This window comes from Sus scrofa, chromosome 1 (genome assembly GCF_000003025.6).
Source record: "Sus scrofa isolate TJ Tabasco breed Duroc chromosome 1, Sscrofa11.1, whole genome shotgun sequence".
Classification (NCBI taxonomy): Eukaryota; Metazoa; Chordata; class Mammalia; order Artiodactyla; family Suidae; genus Sus; species Sus scrofa.
In genome coordinates this window covers 202,162,418-202,176,153 of record NC_010443.5, presented here as the reverse complement: position 1 = coordinate 202,176,153, position 13,736 = coordinate 202,162,418, and the positions used below count along the sequence as shown (strand labels likewise).

Genomic DNA, 13,736 nt, shown 5'->3' with positions numbered 1-13,736 from the left:
AGAGGCTGGGAAGGCATTCCAGCTGCAGAATCAGCATGTGCCCAAACACAGAAACATGAGAGAGCAGGCAGGCATGACCTATTCAGAAAAAAAAGTGTTGAATGTTGCCAAAGGATTAAGGTGTAGAAGATAAGGCTGGGCCTGTCATGAAGGGTCTTCCATACCACACGAATGAGCATACATTTTATCTTCTAGGCAGTGGCATGTTATTGAAGAGCTTTCAGCAATAGGTGCCCTCATATTTTTGTGTGTGGTAGATCATTCTGGCAGGAGAGTGGTGGAGGGTTTAGAGCAGGGTAGCACTAATAAGGCAGGAAGTGAAGAGGGTGTCTTAGAGTTCTAGGGCTGCCATAACAAAATATAATAGACTGAGTGGCTTAAACAACAGAAATTTATTTCTCACAGTTCAGGAGACTAGGAAGTCCAAGATGAAGGTGCTGACAAATTTGATTCCTAGGAAGGGCTCTCTTCCTGGTTTTTAGAGGGCTGCCATCTCACTGTGTCCTTACACGGAGGAGAAAAAGCAAGTGTGAGCTCTCTTTTGTTTCTTCTTTTAAAAACAGTAATCCTTTCGGGTTAAGGCCCCATCCTTATGACCTCACTTAACAATTACTTCCTTATTCCAAATACAATCACATTGGTAGTTAGGGCTTCAACATATATATTTAGGTAGGGAGGGGATCTGAGTCCATAGCAAGGAGCTAATTAGGGAAATGAGAGCAGGAAAAGAGAAATATAGGACATGAAATCAATAGGTCTTTGTGGTTTATTACATGGTCAAGGAGAAGGTCCTTGGGAGAGTCTCAGCTTTCTATTTTGCGAGAATGGATGATGCCATTCATTTTGAGAAATGGTAGCTGATGTTGAAGAGAAGATGATAAATTTAGTTTTAGATATGCTTGGTTTGAAATATGTATGAATCATAGGTAGTTGGATATGTACTTTTAGAATTCAGAATAGAAGTTTAGGCTAAAGGGATAGATTTGTAGACACCTACTTTGGCGTGGGAGTTTTAACCATGGACTATGTGACAAGGCTTGGGATGGAACTCTAGGGACTTGTTAATATTTGGAGTACACTGAAAAAGAGAAATCTGAGAAAGTTTGGCTTGATGGATTGTATAACAAGCAGAAGAGATGGATGACCATTCTCCTTTTTGAGATATTCTTTCCCTTGATTTTTTTTTTTTTTCTTCTTTTCTTTACAGCTACACCTGGGCATATGAAGTTCCCAGGCTGGGGGTTGATATGGAGCTGCAGCTGCAGGCCTACACCACATCCATTGCAGTGCCAGATCTGAGCTGCATCTGTGACCTGCGTCACAGCTCATGGCAATGCTGGATCATTAATCCTCTGAACAGGGCCAGAGATCTAACCCATGTCCTAATGGATACTACTTGGGTTCATTACCACTGAGCTGCAACGGGAACTCTCTGGCCTGAGGATTGAACCTGCACCACCACAGAGACAACAGTGGATCATTAACCCGCTGTGCCACAGTGGGAGATCCTAATTTTTAAAGTATTTTTTGATTTTAATATTTTAATATAGAATTATAGAATACTTTCATTTAGAACACTGAAATGGTGTATATGAGAGAAGATCATATTTATATTGTGTCTTCCTTCTGCCCAATATTTTGACAATTTTAGAAGGAAGTAAAAATAAGTAGAACTGTTAAAGTACTTGTAGTATGAAATTTCCTGTCCCCAGCTCTAGCCTAGTGTTTTCGAGGTGTAAAAAAACAGAACCTGGGAAAATTAATTTGCAAACATATATCCTTTAGGCCTGTATACACTTTAATTTGAAATAAAATGAAATGGAATAAATCAATCTTGTTTTGAGGCTCTACTTGTATTCCTGTATCACTGAATTTATCAGCTAGATAGTCACTTCAAATATTACATAAGTTTTTCTAACCTCCTTTGTTCTTTTTCTACCTATATCAGACTTGTTTTGTTGCACACTGAAAATGGTTGTATTTCTTAGACTATATTAGTTTCAGTGGATTTGGTCTTAGTTGAACTCTTTTTAGCCTTATTTGAATGATCATAACTTAAGGTGATTTCCATTTCAAGTGAACTATACGTACTTTTGACAGAAAATGATACTGATTTTGCGGAGACTAGGTAGCTCTCGCAGTGAAGCCACTATACAGCCTAGCTTTGCTAAGCTCGGAACCTGTGTTCCCTAACACATTGCCGTCAGTTGACCCAGTGCCATCCACCTTTCTTTATTGTGCGTCTCAATATAAGTTTTCAGGTTCCTAGAAAAAAATGATCTGATTGGCCCAGCTGGATCATTCAGCTCTAAGCAGAGGACAGGATAAGTAGCAAAGACATGACAATGGGGGATTGTATGAGCTAGGCTGCCATCTTTGTTGTGTCTGCCACAGATACCTCTGATGTAGCCTTTCTTATACCTGTTTTCACACACACACATAATACTTTTTCATCCTCTTGTTCACAGCAGCATCCTTGGGGCCAGCATATGTACTGAGTGCTTGGTATATGTGATGCTCAGTGATACCTTTCATTTGGATTGAGGACAAAAAAATGTGGACTTCAAGGGCAGGCTGTCGTTAAGACTCCTGTGACATCTATGGTCCAGTATAAAGGCATTTCTTTACTTTTTTTCTCCAGATAGGCCCTGAATTAGCCTCGGTTCCTCCAAAAGTAGACAACGAGTTTCCCTAAACGCAAAAGCAGAACCTAGATTTCCACAAAGGCAAAGGCTTATGCAACAGGAGTTCATTTGCAGGTGTGATCTCAGGCAGCAGGTGGGAAAGAGACAAGAAGAGTGAAGTATTAAAGATGGGAGAGGCAGTACAAGCACTGTCAAGTTGGCACTGCCGTAAGCAACCAGTTGCTCGCTATCACAGAATATGTTGAGAAGTGTCATGGAAAATGTCTTAGAACCTTTCAGGAGGATCCAGAATAAAGGGGGAGCATTTATCCCAGGGCTTCTATTGCCAGTTTGTCAAGCCATGGCCTATGGGGCTTTAATTTCCCTGTACTTAGGGATCTCCCAGTGGCCTGGGGTAGGAAGCAAGAGTCACTGTAGCAATAGCTGTAGTACTTGAAGCTATTGAGTTGTCCAACATAGGCTTTTATTAGAAGACCTCATTAAATAGTACCGTTCTCAGGTGTTCATTAAAAATCAATCACCCAGGAGTTCCCGTCGTGGCACAGTGGTTAACGAATCCGACTAGGAGCCATGAGGTTGTGGGTTCGGTCCCTGCCCTTGCTCAGTGGGTTAAAGATCCAGCATTGCAGTGAGCTGTGGTGTAGGCTGCAGACGCGGCTCAGATCCCGCGTTGCTGTGGCTCTGGCGTAGGCCAGTGGCTGCAGCTCCGATTCGACCCCTAGCCTGGGAACCTCCATATGCTGCAGGAGCCGCTCAAGAAATGGCAAAAAGACAAAAAAAAAAAAAAAAATCAATCACCCAAAAAAACTTGTAACCTCTCAGAATTGTAATCAATTTAAGATCATCCAGTCTAATCCTCTACCATTACATTTCTTTTTGTTTTGTTTTGTTTTTTTTACTGCCACACCTGAGGCATATGGAAGTTCCCAGGCTAGGCGTCAAATCAGCACTGCAGCTGTTGCCCTATGCCACAGCCACCACAAGGCGGTATCTGAGCTGCATCTGCAACCTATGCCATAGCTCGTGATCCTTAACCCACTGATTGAGGTCAGGGATCAAACTCGCCGCCTCATGGACACTATGTCAGGTTCTTAACTTGCTGAGCCTTAACTTGACTTTAAGTTCCATTCCTTTAAAATGCTTCTAGTCCGTTTTAGAACCCAGAGAAGCTACTTGATGTTCCCCCCAGTGATAGCCTGTGTGAAAGAGGCTTTCCAGTGATAGCATTCATACAAGTAATACTTTCTTTTGTGTCTGATCCTCAAGGTAGCTAGTAAATTTGAAATTTAAATGACTTTGCTGAATTTTGTTTGGTTATTTTTTAAAATGAACATGCAGAATTTAAATGAAATTGAGGAAAAGATAATAGCAACGATGATGTGATGGTGTATACTGTAAGTGTAGTGGTTTCAAAATGCATTTGTTATTCTCAAATAGATAACAGCTGCTTCATTATTTCAACTGTTTTTCAAAACAATTAATAAATATAGGCCCCCAAGACATGAATTGGAATATATTCTGTTAAAAAAAATCCACACATTAATTTTCTTCTTCTGTGAGTTTTTCAAAGTCCATAAATGAGCACAATGGAAGATTTTGGAGTTTAATTTCACTTTTCAGTTGCTATAACTAAGATGGAGATATATATTCATTAATTTGTGCCAGAGTCGATAGCATCTCCAAGATGATAACTTCTCAGTGTGTTAGAATAAGTTACTTTCTCTCAAGTGTTTCTTTAACATGTGACTCTACCTCACATTTCCTTTTTTATTTTTATTTTTTGCCTATCCTCATGAGTCGTAGATATTTCTGATCTGCAAGCACTTCTGAAAATTTCAGAATGAAGTGTGCTGAAACTTTCTTCTTTAGTTTCACAATATGTTAATGTTTATTTGGAAACCTCAAATAATTTTTTATGCCACTTGGCATTATAAAATTAGAACTTATTAGAACTTAATGTACATCTCCTTTATTGTTTTTCATTTCATTTATGTACTTGGTGAAATTAATGGCTTTAAGTTTCTATGGTTATTGCTTTGCCACATTTAAATATACTTAATAAATTACTGTAATTTAAAAATAATCTCTGTTTCTCTGGCACTAATGTTTCTTTTATTGTCATAACATGATTTATTAAAACCTTTTAAGTGTAATTTATTATGTAGGCTGTATAGATGAATCATGTCTGTATTAGGTAGGTAGACAATTGAGCTACTTTCCAGAAATGAAATATTGAGTATTTCAGGTGGTTTTTAGGGGTTTGCAAAGATCGACTCTTTTGAAAATTACAAGATTTCCCTCTAAATTAATTTGGTTTATAGTTTATTGCTTTTGGGCCAGATATGATAACATATTGAATTTATATGTGACTGCTGTGGCATTCAACACTTCTTTCTTTAGTAGATCAGGCTTACTCTAAATAATTTCGTATTATAGGTTTATAATATTTCACGTTAAATATACTCTTCCTGGATACATGTTACAAAGCCATGGCTATGGAAACTTTCTCAATTCTTTACTTTTTTTCCCTTTTCTTTTAGGATTTTCCTGTTGAACCAGTCATAATTGGGATAGCTTTACTACTTCTACAGACTCCAGCAAGTCAACAGAAGCCAATCTTAAGTCTAGGTAAAAAAAAAAAAAAAAAAAAAAAAAAAAAAATACACTCATAGGCATGAAGTGTAAATATAACACAGGTGTTGGTAGGAGTCACTTGAATTTTATATCATGCTATGCTATAAAGTTCTGTATACTTCGAGTTTCCATTCTGGAAGTTTTCTGTTTAGTCATTGTCAAATAGACCTTTCTTTTTCCTATCTAAAAAGGTGTTTTGTGCAAGGTTCTATATACCATAATTTACCAAGTATCTCAGTTGTTCATTAGGACATTATCATCTAAATTTCATAGCAGTGACATTGGTAAATATTTTGAAGAGCCGTGTCAGCTCATTCACAGTTATACAGTAAACTGAGATTCAGCAGCATAAAACCCTTGAGGCAAAATAAATGTTTAGGCTTTGTATTTGTTTTTAGACATCCGTATACCTTTCAAACTCTGTAAACCTCTGTCACCTTCAAAACTGGTGACACATTGAACAAGACTTAATTTATGATTATTCTATTAACCAACTTGGAACAAATGAAAGATAACATTCTTCTGACTGTGCAGTAATATTTATTTTTAAAAAAGTGAGGAATGGGGCTAAAGGGAGGCACCAAAAAATGTTCTAAGAATAACGTGATAAGGAATATATAAAAAAATAAAAGGTCTTTGTGTTTAAAAAAAAAAAAAAAAGAATCAAGTTGCCAGATCTGGCAGATTGGCAAACAAGTCCATTCCTTTAAAATGCAGCTTTTATGTTAATGCCGCTTTGCTTTATTTAGTCCAGTATAATCCATGCCTAAATTGTGATATATATGTTTTGATGCCTTGAGATACTGATATGTTCCCACTTGCATTTTTAAAAGTGCTTGAGCTAAGTACCGATTGTGCAGCTCATTCTTCTGGGCATTTTAATTCATCATAATTTCATTTACAGTCTGTCTTGAAAATGGCTTTAGCACATGGAGGGGATCTTTGACTCTTTTAAGAGCTTTTATTCCTGCCCTGTTTTTGCTTATTGGCCCTTTGCTCTTTGTGCCCTCTTCCCTAGTCCCTTTCTGAACTGCCTTTGCCATTTTTTTTTGTTTTTCCTTACAGCAGTGCGCATGGCATCCTCTTATTGGTATAATTTTCCAGTGCTCTTACTTCTGACAGCTGTAGTTTTACTTTTTTAAACAGCTTTGCTGAGGTAAATTTGTTTGCCATGAAATTTCAGCATTTTCAAGTGTACAGTAACATGCTTTTTAAATCAAATTTAGAGTCCTGAAGCCAGCACCACAATTAAGTTTCAGAACATTTGCATCAACCCCCCTCTGAAATTTCTTGTGCCCATTTACAGTTAATCCTCAGCCCCAGAAAAATGCTAATGTAAAGCTTTCTGTCTCTAAATTTGTCTTTTTTGGATATATCATGTATGTGGATTTTACTTGCTTTTTTGACCAAAAAAAAAATCAAGGCCCTAGAGAAACCACATTTCTAAATCTGAAGCTACAGTCCTTTATCATGGCTCATGTAAATAGGATGATGCAAGATCAAACACTCCAATTCTTTTATTATTTGTTGGAGAGAAGACTTTTTCTTTTGTAAACCAATGTCTCTGATTTAAGTTACCTTAGGTAGACTGAATAAACAATATTAAAAACTACTGAGCCAATATGTCATGTTGAAAAGTAAAGAACTGCTGTTTAGTATATTGGGAAAGAGTCTTCAGAAAATATTGATTATTTTGAATTTAAAAAATACACAGCACTAATAAAATGTTATGCTTCTTGATTATTAATACTGATCTTGATTGTAAATAGCAATTTATAAAAATGCTTGGAAGGTTTATAATATAAAATATAGAAATATTTGTATTGTATTCTTTTCCTGTTTTGTTAAAGATAATGGATTTTCACAGTAACTCAAACAATTATGGGTTAAGACTAACATTTAGGCAAAAAGTATAATTAGTAGTGTTGGAGTAATATGTGTTCGTATTTCATACCATGTTTAGGTTTAACTTCCAAGTGGTTGAAAGTATAATACTGATAATTTATTAACATGATTTAAGGCTTATAGAATTTTTTTTTTTTGGTATAGTGGGGGAATTAGTGTAAAAGTTTAAAATACTTTAATAATCTCATTCTGAAACCTACAAATAGCATCTTTTAGTAAACTAGCATTCATTTCAACAACTGCGAAAAAAGTATATTCTTGTTCATAGTTTTAGAGTAGACTGTACATGTTAGTAGGTTCTTATATGTGTGTTTCTGTTCTGTAAAGTGAGTTTCTATGTTAAAAAAAGAACCATTTATAAAACTGAGTTGGAGAGTTCCTGTCGTGGCACAGTGGAAATGAATCTGACTAGGAACCATGAGGCTGAGGGTTCGATCCTTGGCCTCGCTCAGTGGGTTAAGGATCCAGCGTTGCTGTGAGCTGTGGTGTAGGTCGCAGATGCGGCTTAGATATGGCATTGCTGTGGCTCTGGCATAGGCCGGCGGCAACAGCTCCAATTCGACCCCTAGCCTGGGAACCTCCCTATGCTGTGGGTGCAGCCCTAAAAAGACAGAAAAGACCAAAAAAAAAAAAACAAACCTAAGTTGGATTGTTCTGCCATTTATGGACTTGGAGACTATGGTGACTTGCTTCTTACGAGTTACACCTGAGGGACAGCCCTGCTTTACCCTGTTTACAACTGCATCTCTTAATACTGTTCTCAGCTGGGTTTGTCAGAGAAGCACACGTGTTGGTCTTATTATCCACAGATCAAGAACCTTGTGGTATCTTGGCCCTGTTGTTCAGGGCAGAGGATCTGACAGGCTACAAGGACAAAAGTTGAATTGAATTTTAAAGACATTCATATTGACCTAAAAACGAGTTGATTTTACTTTTTGACAAATGCTATGTATTCTCTCTAGGAATATCATCAAATTTTCAAATATATACTGAACAGCTTTTTTTAGAGAAGAATTAATTTTTATATTCTTTTTATTTCTAAAAGGATACTTTATCATTTTAGTTATGTGTCTGACCCAATTGTAAAAGGGTAAGAAAACCTTTTTTTTTGCATAGGACTCTAAAACAAAATAGCATTTTGTTTGACTGTAGTATTAATTTTAAAAACTCTGAATTATTGTTTTGATGACTAGCTTTGAAGCTTCTCTCTTCTGCTGAGGGTCAGAAAATCCCAAAGTCATCTTTGCTGCTCGTGATGCCCGTTCTGCAGATATTATCTTCTACTGCCTTGGAAGACTGTATATCCACGGATGAAGAAGGACCCTCTAGGCAGCAGTTGGCTCTAAACCTTTTAGAAATAGTACAGCAAGAGTCTTACAGAGACGACCACCAAAAGGTAATGACTTCATTGTTGTTTCTCTTAAATAAAGGTTAATTGTTAATGTGGGACTTATGTCATTGACAATAATCTCACCCTCTGATGACATATCTTTTTTGGGCTTAAACTATGTCACTGAATTTTACCATCTGTCAGGCAGTGGTGTAGATGTTAGTATATTCTTCTGGATGTGAGAGTATATTCTTCTGCTGTGACATAAGTTTTAGAAATACCGTATAAACGCTTTTGCTTGTTGAGTTTCCAGGGTATATTAGTAGTTAGAGGTCTTAAGGAATCTTGCAGAAAAGGAACTAGTTCTGTTTAACTGAGTGCTTCTCCAACATAATCTGACCATGGAACCCTTTGCTTCTCATCATATTGTTATTAAGGGCACGGTATTTCTAGACCTGTAGCAGTCCACAGTGGGAAATCTCAGTGGCCTAGAAGTTCTGGGATCTGTGAGAAGTAAGACTTCATTTTTTTCCCCCTTTTTTAAGGCCGAACCTATGGCTTATGGAAATTCTCAGGCTAGGGGTTGATTCACAGCTACAGCTGCCCGCCTACACCACAGCCACAGCAACACTAGATCCGAGCTGCATCTGCGACCTACACAACAGTTCATGGCAACACTGGATCCCTGACCCATTGAGCAAGGCCAGGGATTGGCCTGCATCCTAATGGATACTAGTTGGATGCATTTCCACTGTGCCACAGCGGGAACTCCATAAGACTTCATTTTTGAACATGGCACCTGATGCCATGTTCCCTGGTATATGGCTCTTGATGTCCCTTGTGTTTCCCCCTACTCTGCTGCCTTCATTTGGACTGTCATACTCTATTCCTATTCCTGCCTGCTAGGCTTAGCCCATTCTGCTTTGTCCGTCTCACTGTTTCTGTTAGAATAATGTTAAAGAATTGTCAGTGTCTGGTTAGTGGCTGGGCTCTAGGCCTACATTCGCCAGACTTTTTCAGTGTTTGAGGTTTACCTTTTGTAAAATGTAGTATTATTTCGCAGCTATGACTTTTATGGGGATTGAATGGGAATTAAAGAAGATAAAACTGGTAAAGCATCTTACGTCTCCGCAGAGAGAGGCATTCCACAAATGCAAGCGAGAACCACAGTTATTTTATCTTCAAAAGCAGAGATACCTCTGGTAGTGTATTGTTAAATGTTCTAGCAGCAAAAGTCCAGGCATTGTTAGGAATTCCTTATGTTCCTTGTTTGAGCAAACAGAAGCTAGCCAGTAGGCAAACCGAATGTATGCCACAACTTCCTATATCCTAATTGTTTGAGTAAAACGTTTAAACTTGAAATAGGTAATTGATTTGCATTAAGAGAAGGAAGTTGTTGCATCTGCTCTGATGGGACTACAAACTATGGCCAGAAGTTTATCTAATAGCCCTTTACCTTCCCTCTTGATTTGCCAAAGTAGAATAATAATTGGATTCTGAAAGGGGGTGGGGAACAGGGCAGTATGTCTGAGAGTTCTGTTCTTTTAAATCGTAAGTAGTATTTACTGAGGACACCCTCAATCTGATGTGTGAATACTCAGCTTACTGTTTGCTCAGGTGTGTGTGAATCTTATTCATCAGCACTACTAGCTGGATTTTCTCTTCAGCAGCTGGTGAAGAGGGAGGAGACAGGAATACTATTAGGGTATAAATGTCTTCCTGATAATAGTGTGTGCTTTTTGGAGGCTTTAAATGGATATATGGTCAGCCTTTTAAAAATGTTAAGCCACAGTTTACTGTTGGCTTTTCTTCTGCACCTGTCTGGACTCTATATTCCAAACATACCTATAAATTTAACCTGCCCCAAACTCTTCAAGTCTCTTCCTGAATCTTTGCTTTTACACATAATGCTCTTTTGTCTCCTTTGCCTATCCCCCTCATTCTTTAAGATCAAGCCAAATATTCTTAGCCTCCTTGAGTCAGAATTCATTACTAACTCTCCTTTGCTTTCCAAGCACTTTTAGCATTACTCAATTGTGTCTTTTTTTTTGTCCATTTCTTGGGCCGCTCCCATGGCATATGGAGGTTCCCAGGCTAGGGGTCTAATCGGTGCTGTAGCCGCCAGCTTACGCCAGAGCCACAGCAACGCAGGATCTGAGCTGCATCTGCAGCCTACACCTTAGCTCACGGCAATGCCAGATCCTTAACCCACTGAGCAAGGCCAGGGATCGAACCCGCAACCTCATAGTTCCTAGTCGGATTCGTTAACCACTGAGCCACAACAGGAACTCCTCAATTGTATCTTAATTTAGGGGATTACATATTTGTATCTCCAAGCATACTGGGAGCTCACTGAGGGAAGGAATCTTGGCCCTTTTCACACTTTGCCTTCATTTGCTTTCTTTCTTTCTTGTCTTTTTAGGGCTGCACCCAAGGCATATGGAGGTTCAGGCGAGGAGCCAAATTGGAGCTGAGGCTGCTGGCCTACACCATAGCCACAGCAATGCCAGATCCGAGCCACATCTGCGACCTACATCATAGCTCACAGCAAGGCCGGATCCTTAACCCACTGAGCGAAGCCAGGGATTGAACCTGCATCCTCCTGGATACTAATCAGATTCATTTCCACCGAGCCACAACAGGAACTTCTGCCTTTATTTTCTAATATTTTTAAAAATTAAAGTATAGCTTTTTTTTTCTTTTCTTTTCTTTTTTTTTTCTTTTTTTGGCTATACCAAAAAAGTGGAAGTTCCCTAGCTAGGGATCGAATCTGAACCATAGCAGCTACCTGAGCTGCTGAAGTGACGATGCTGTGTCCTTAACCCACTGCACCACAAGGTAACTCTGTATTAAAGTGTAGTTGATTTACAATGTTGTGCCAATTTCTGCCGTACAGGAAAGTGCCTCAGTTATACATATATATACATTCTTTTTAATAATCTTTTCCATCATGGTCTATCCCAGGAGATTGGATATAGTTCTCTGTGCTATATAGTAGGACCTTGTTGTTTATCCATTCTCAATGTAATAGTTTACATCTACTAACTCCCAAACTTCAATTCTGAGCATGTTAATATTTAAATTGCAACAGCTGTTGAACTTTTAGTATTTTTTTCCACCTCAGGTGTTTCTGCATTATTTTTTTCAGCTGATTATAGACAAGAGAATTAAGAATACTTTAGCCAGTTGTTAAACCGAATACTCTTTTCCACATACTTAAAAAACAAAACAAAACAGGTAACATCCTAACTTACTTCTCTTTGCATCCTTCACACCTGATCTCTTGTTTATCATGTAGAAGATATTCTGGAGATTTTTTTTTTTCAGTGAGGAAAGTGTGATTCTGATGTGAATATGAAAAACATTTTACCATCTCAATTTATTACAGAAAGACTTTGTTTAAAATCACAGATTTTTGTTGTTAATATATTTATTTCTTTTTAAATTGGTGACTCTGTCTTAAGAGTGTTTGGTTTAGAACTAGAGCGTTTCTTCAGAAGTACATTTCTGATAAATGAAACCAAGGGTAAATATACTGTACCATGCAGTTCTGTATTACTTATCTATTTCTGAAGTGTTGGTACATGAAGTAAAACACATTTTAACTTCCCCCAATTTCTAAGAATGAAAAAAGGAAGATATCAAACCGGTTAGTCATGTCTTTAAAAGATTAACACGATCCATAAGCATTTGTTTATTTTTAGTGGTATATGAAAAACAGGATCCCTTTCAATTAGGCTATTAAATGTGATATAATAAAACCATCTATTTATGTTCTCCTAGGTGAAAAAATTTAGTTGTAAATTCTAAACTACTTAAAATCTTACTGCCCTGACCCCAGAGAATGAGTTGGGCGGTGGGGGGAGAAGGCATCAGTATGTGATTGTAGTTAGAAGAGAGAAACCACACTGATAATTTGAACAAAGAAAAACTTAATACAAAGCATTATTAAGCAGTAAAAGGTATTTAATTACTGAAAGTTGTAAAGAGGCTCTAGGGAATATTGCAATAATAAATGTAGGGAGCAGCTACTACTTCTGGGGCTGAGGGAGAATGTCCAAGGAAGGAACTAAATGAATTTCCCCACTCAAGGCTGAGATCACACACCTTGTTGGAAAGATTGCAGCAATGCCTGCTAGGTTGTGAAGTGTACTGTGGTGCTGGCCAGAGCTGGTCCGCAGGACGCCATCTGCTGGGTCTCCTCCATGCCTCTGGCAATCATGGTAGGAGAAATATAAAAAGTATATGGGAACCTGAAGAAAAGCCCCTTCCTCCACTATGCCTTGCATAAGCTTTTCTGCACCTTCTATTAACAAGACCTAACATTTATCCAGAGAGCAAAGGAGAAATCTTGACAAGGAACAGATGTGGTATGACAAAGCCAGAAAAAGAAGGGTATATTTGGAGCTGAAAGGTAATAAACTGATAGCTGGCACAAACAGTGAGACAGAATCAGGCTCTTTTGGAGGGGAGTAAGAGTGGATGGGTGAAATAAAGTGGGAAAGAGACTTACAGCTAAATTCCTTCAAATATGTAGTAGGGCAAGATTCACCTCTATAGAACTGTTTTGGTCAACAGAAATATCTAGAGATAATGTGTCCAGCATACTTTTATTTATTGGTATTTTTGGATAAAGTACTTTATTCAAGCTTAAGTAAATTACCATGAACTTTATAGATGCAGACTATTGCGTTTGAATTGGATAAGCAATGAGATTCTGCTGTATAGCACAGGGAACCATATCCAATCACTTGTTATGGAACATGATGGAGGTGTGAGAAATGTGAGAGAAAGAAAATATATATATATATGTATGTATGTATATATGTATATATATGTGTGTATGTATGTGTATATATATATATAAATTTATATATGCATATAAATGATTGGGTCACTTTGCTGTAATGTAGAAATTGACAGAACACTGTAAATCAACTATAATGGAAAAGATAAAAATCATAAAATTAAAAAAAAAGTGTTAACACCTATACTTCTGAAACTATTCCAAAAAATTGCAGAGTAAGGAACACTCCCAAACTCATTCTATGAGGCCACCATCACTCTGATACCAAAACCAGACAAAGATACCACAACTGAAGAAAATTATAGGCAAATATCATTGATGAACATAGATGCAAAAATCCTCAACAAATTATAGCAGCCCAAATCCAGCAATACATTAAAAGGATTGTACACTATGATCAAGTGGGATTTATCCT

General features: G+C 37.7%; 1 protein-coding gene across 10 annotated transcripts in view; it reads left to right on the top strand.

Annotated features, from left to right (window-relative positions):
• Nucleotides 1-13,736, top strand: part of FOCAD (focadhesin) — a 319,932-nt gene that overhangs the window by 82,771 nt on the left and 223,425 nt on the right. For all 10 annotated transcript variants that reach the window (XM_021063120.1, XM_021063095.1, XM_021063125.1 and 7 more), the window contains 2 exons: nucleotides 5,186-5,273; nucleotides 8,378-8,580. In XM_021063120.1, the coding sequence (XP_020918779.1) occupies nucleotides 5,186-5,273; nucleotides 8,378-8,580 (291 nt within the window). The remainder of the gene's footprint in view (nucleotides 1-5,185; nucleotides 5,274-8,377; nucleotides 8,581-13,736) is intronic.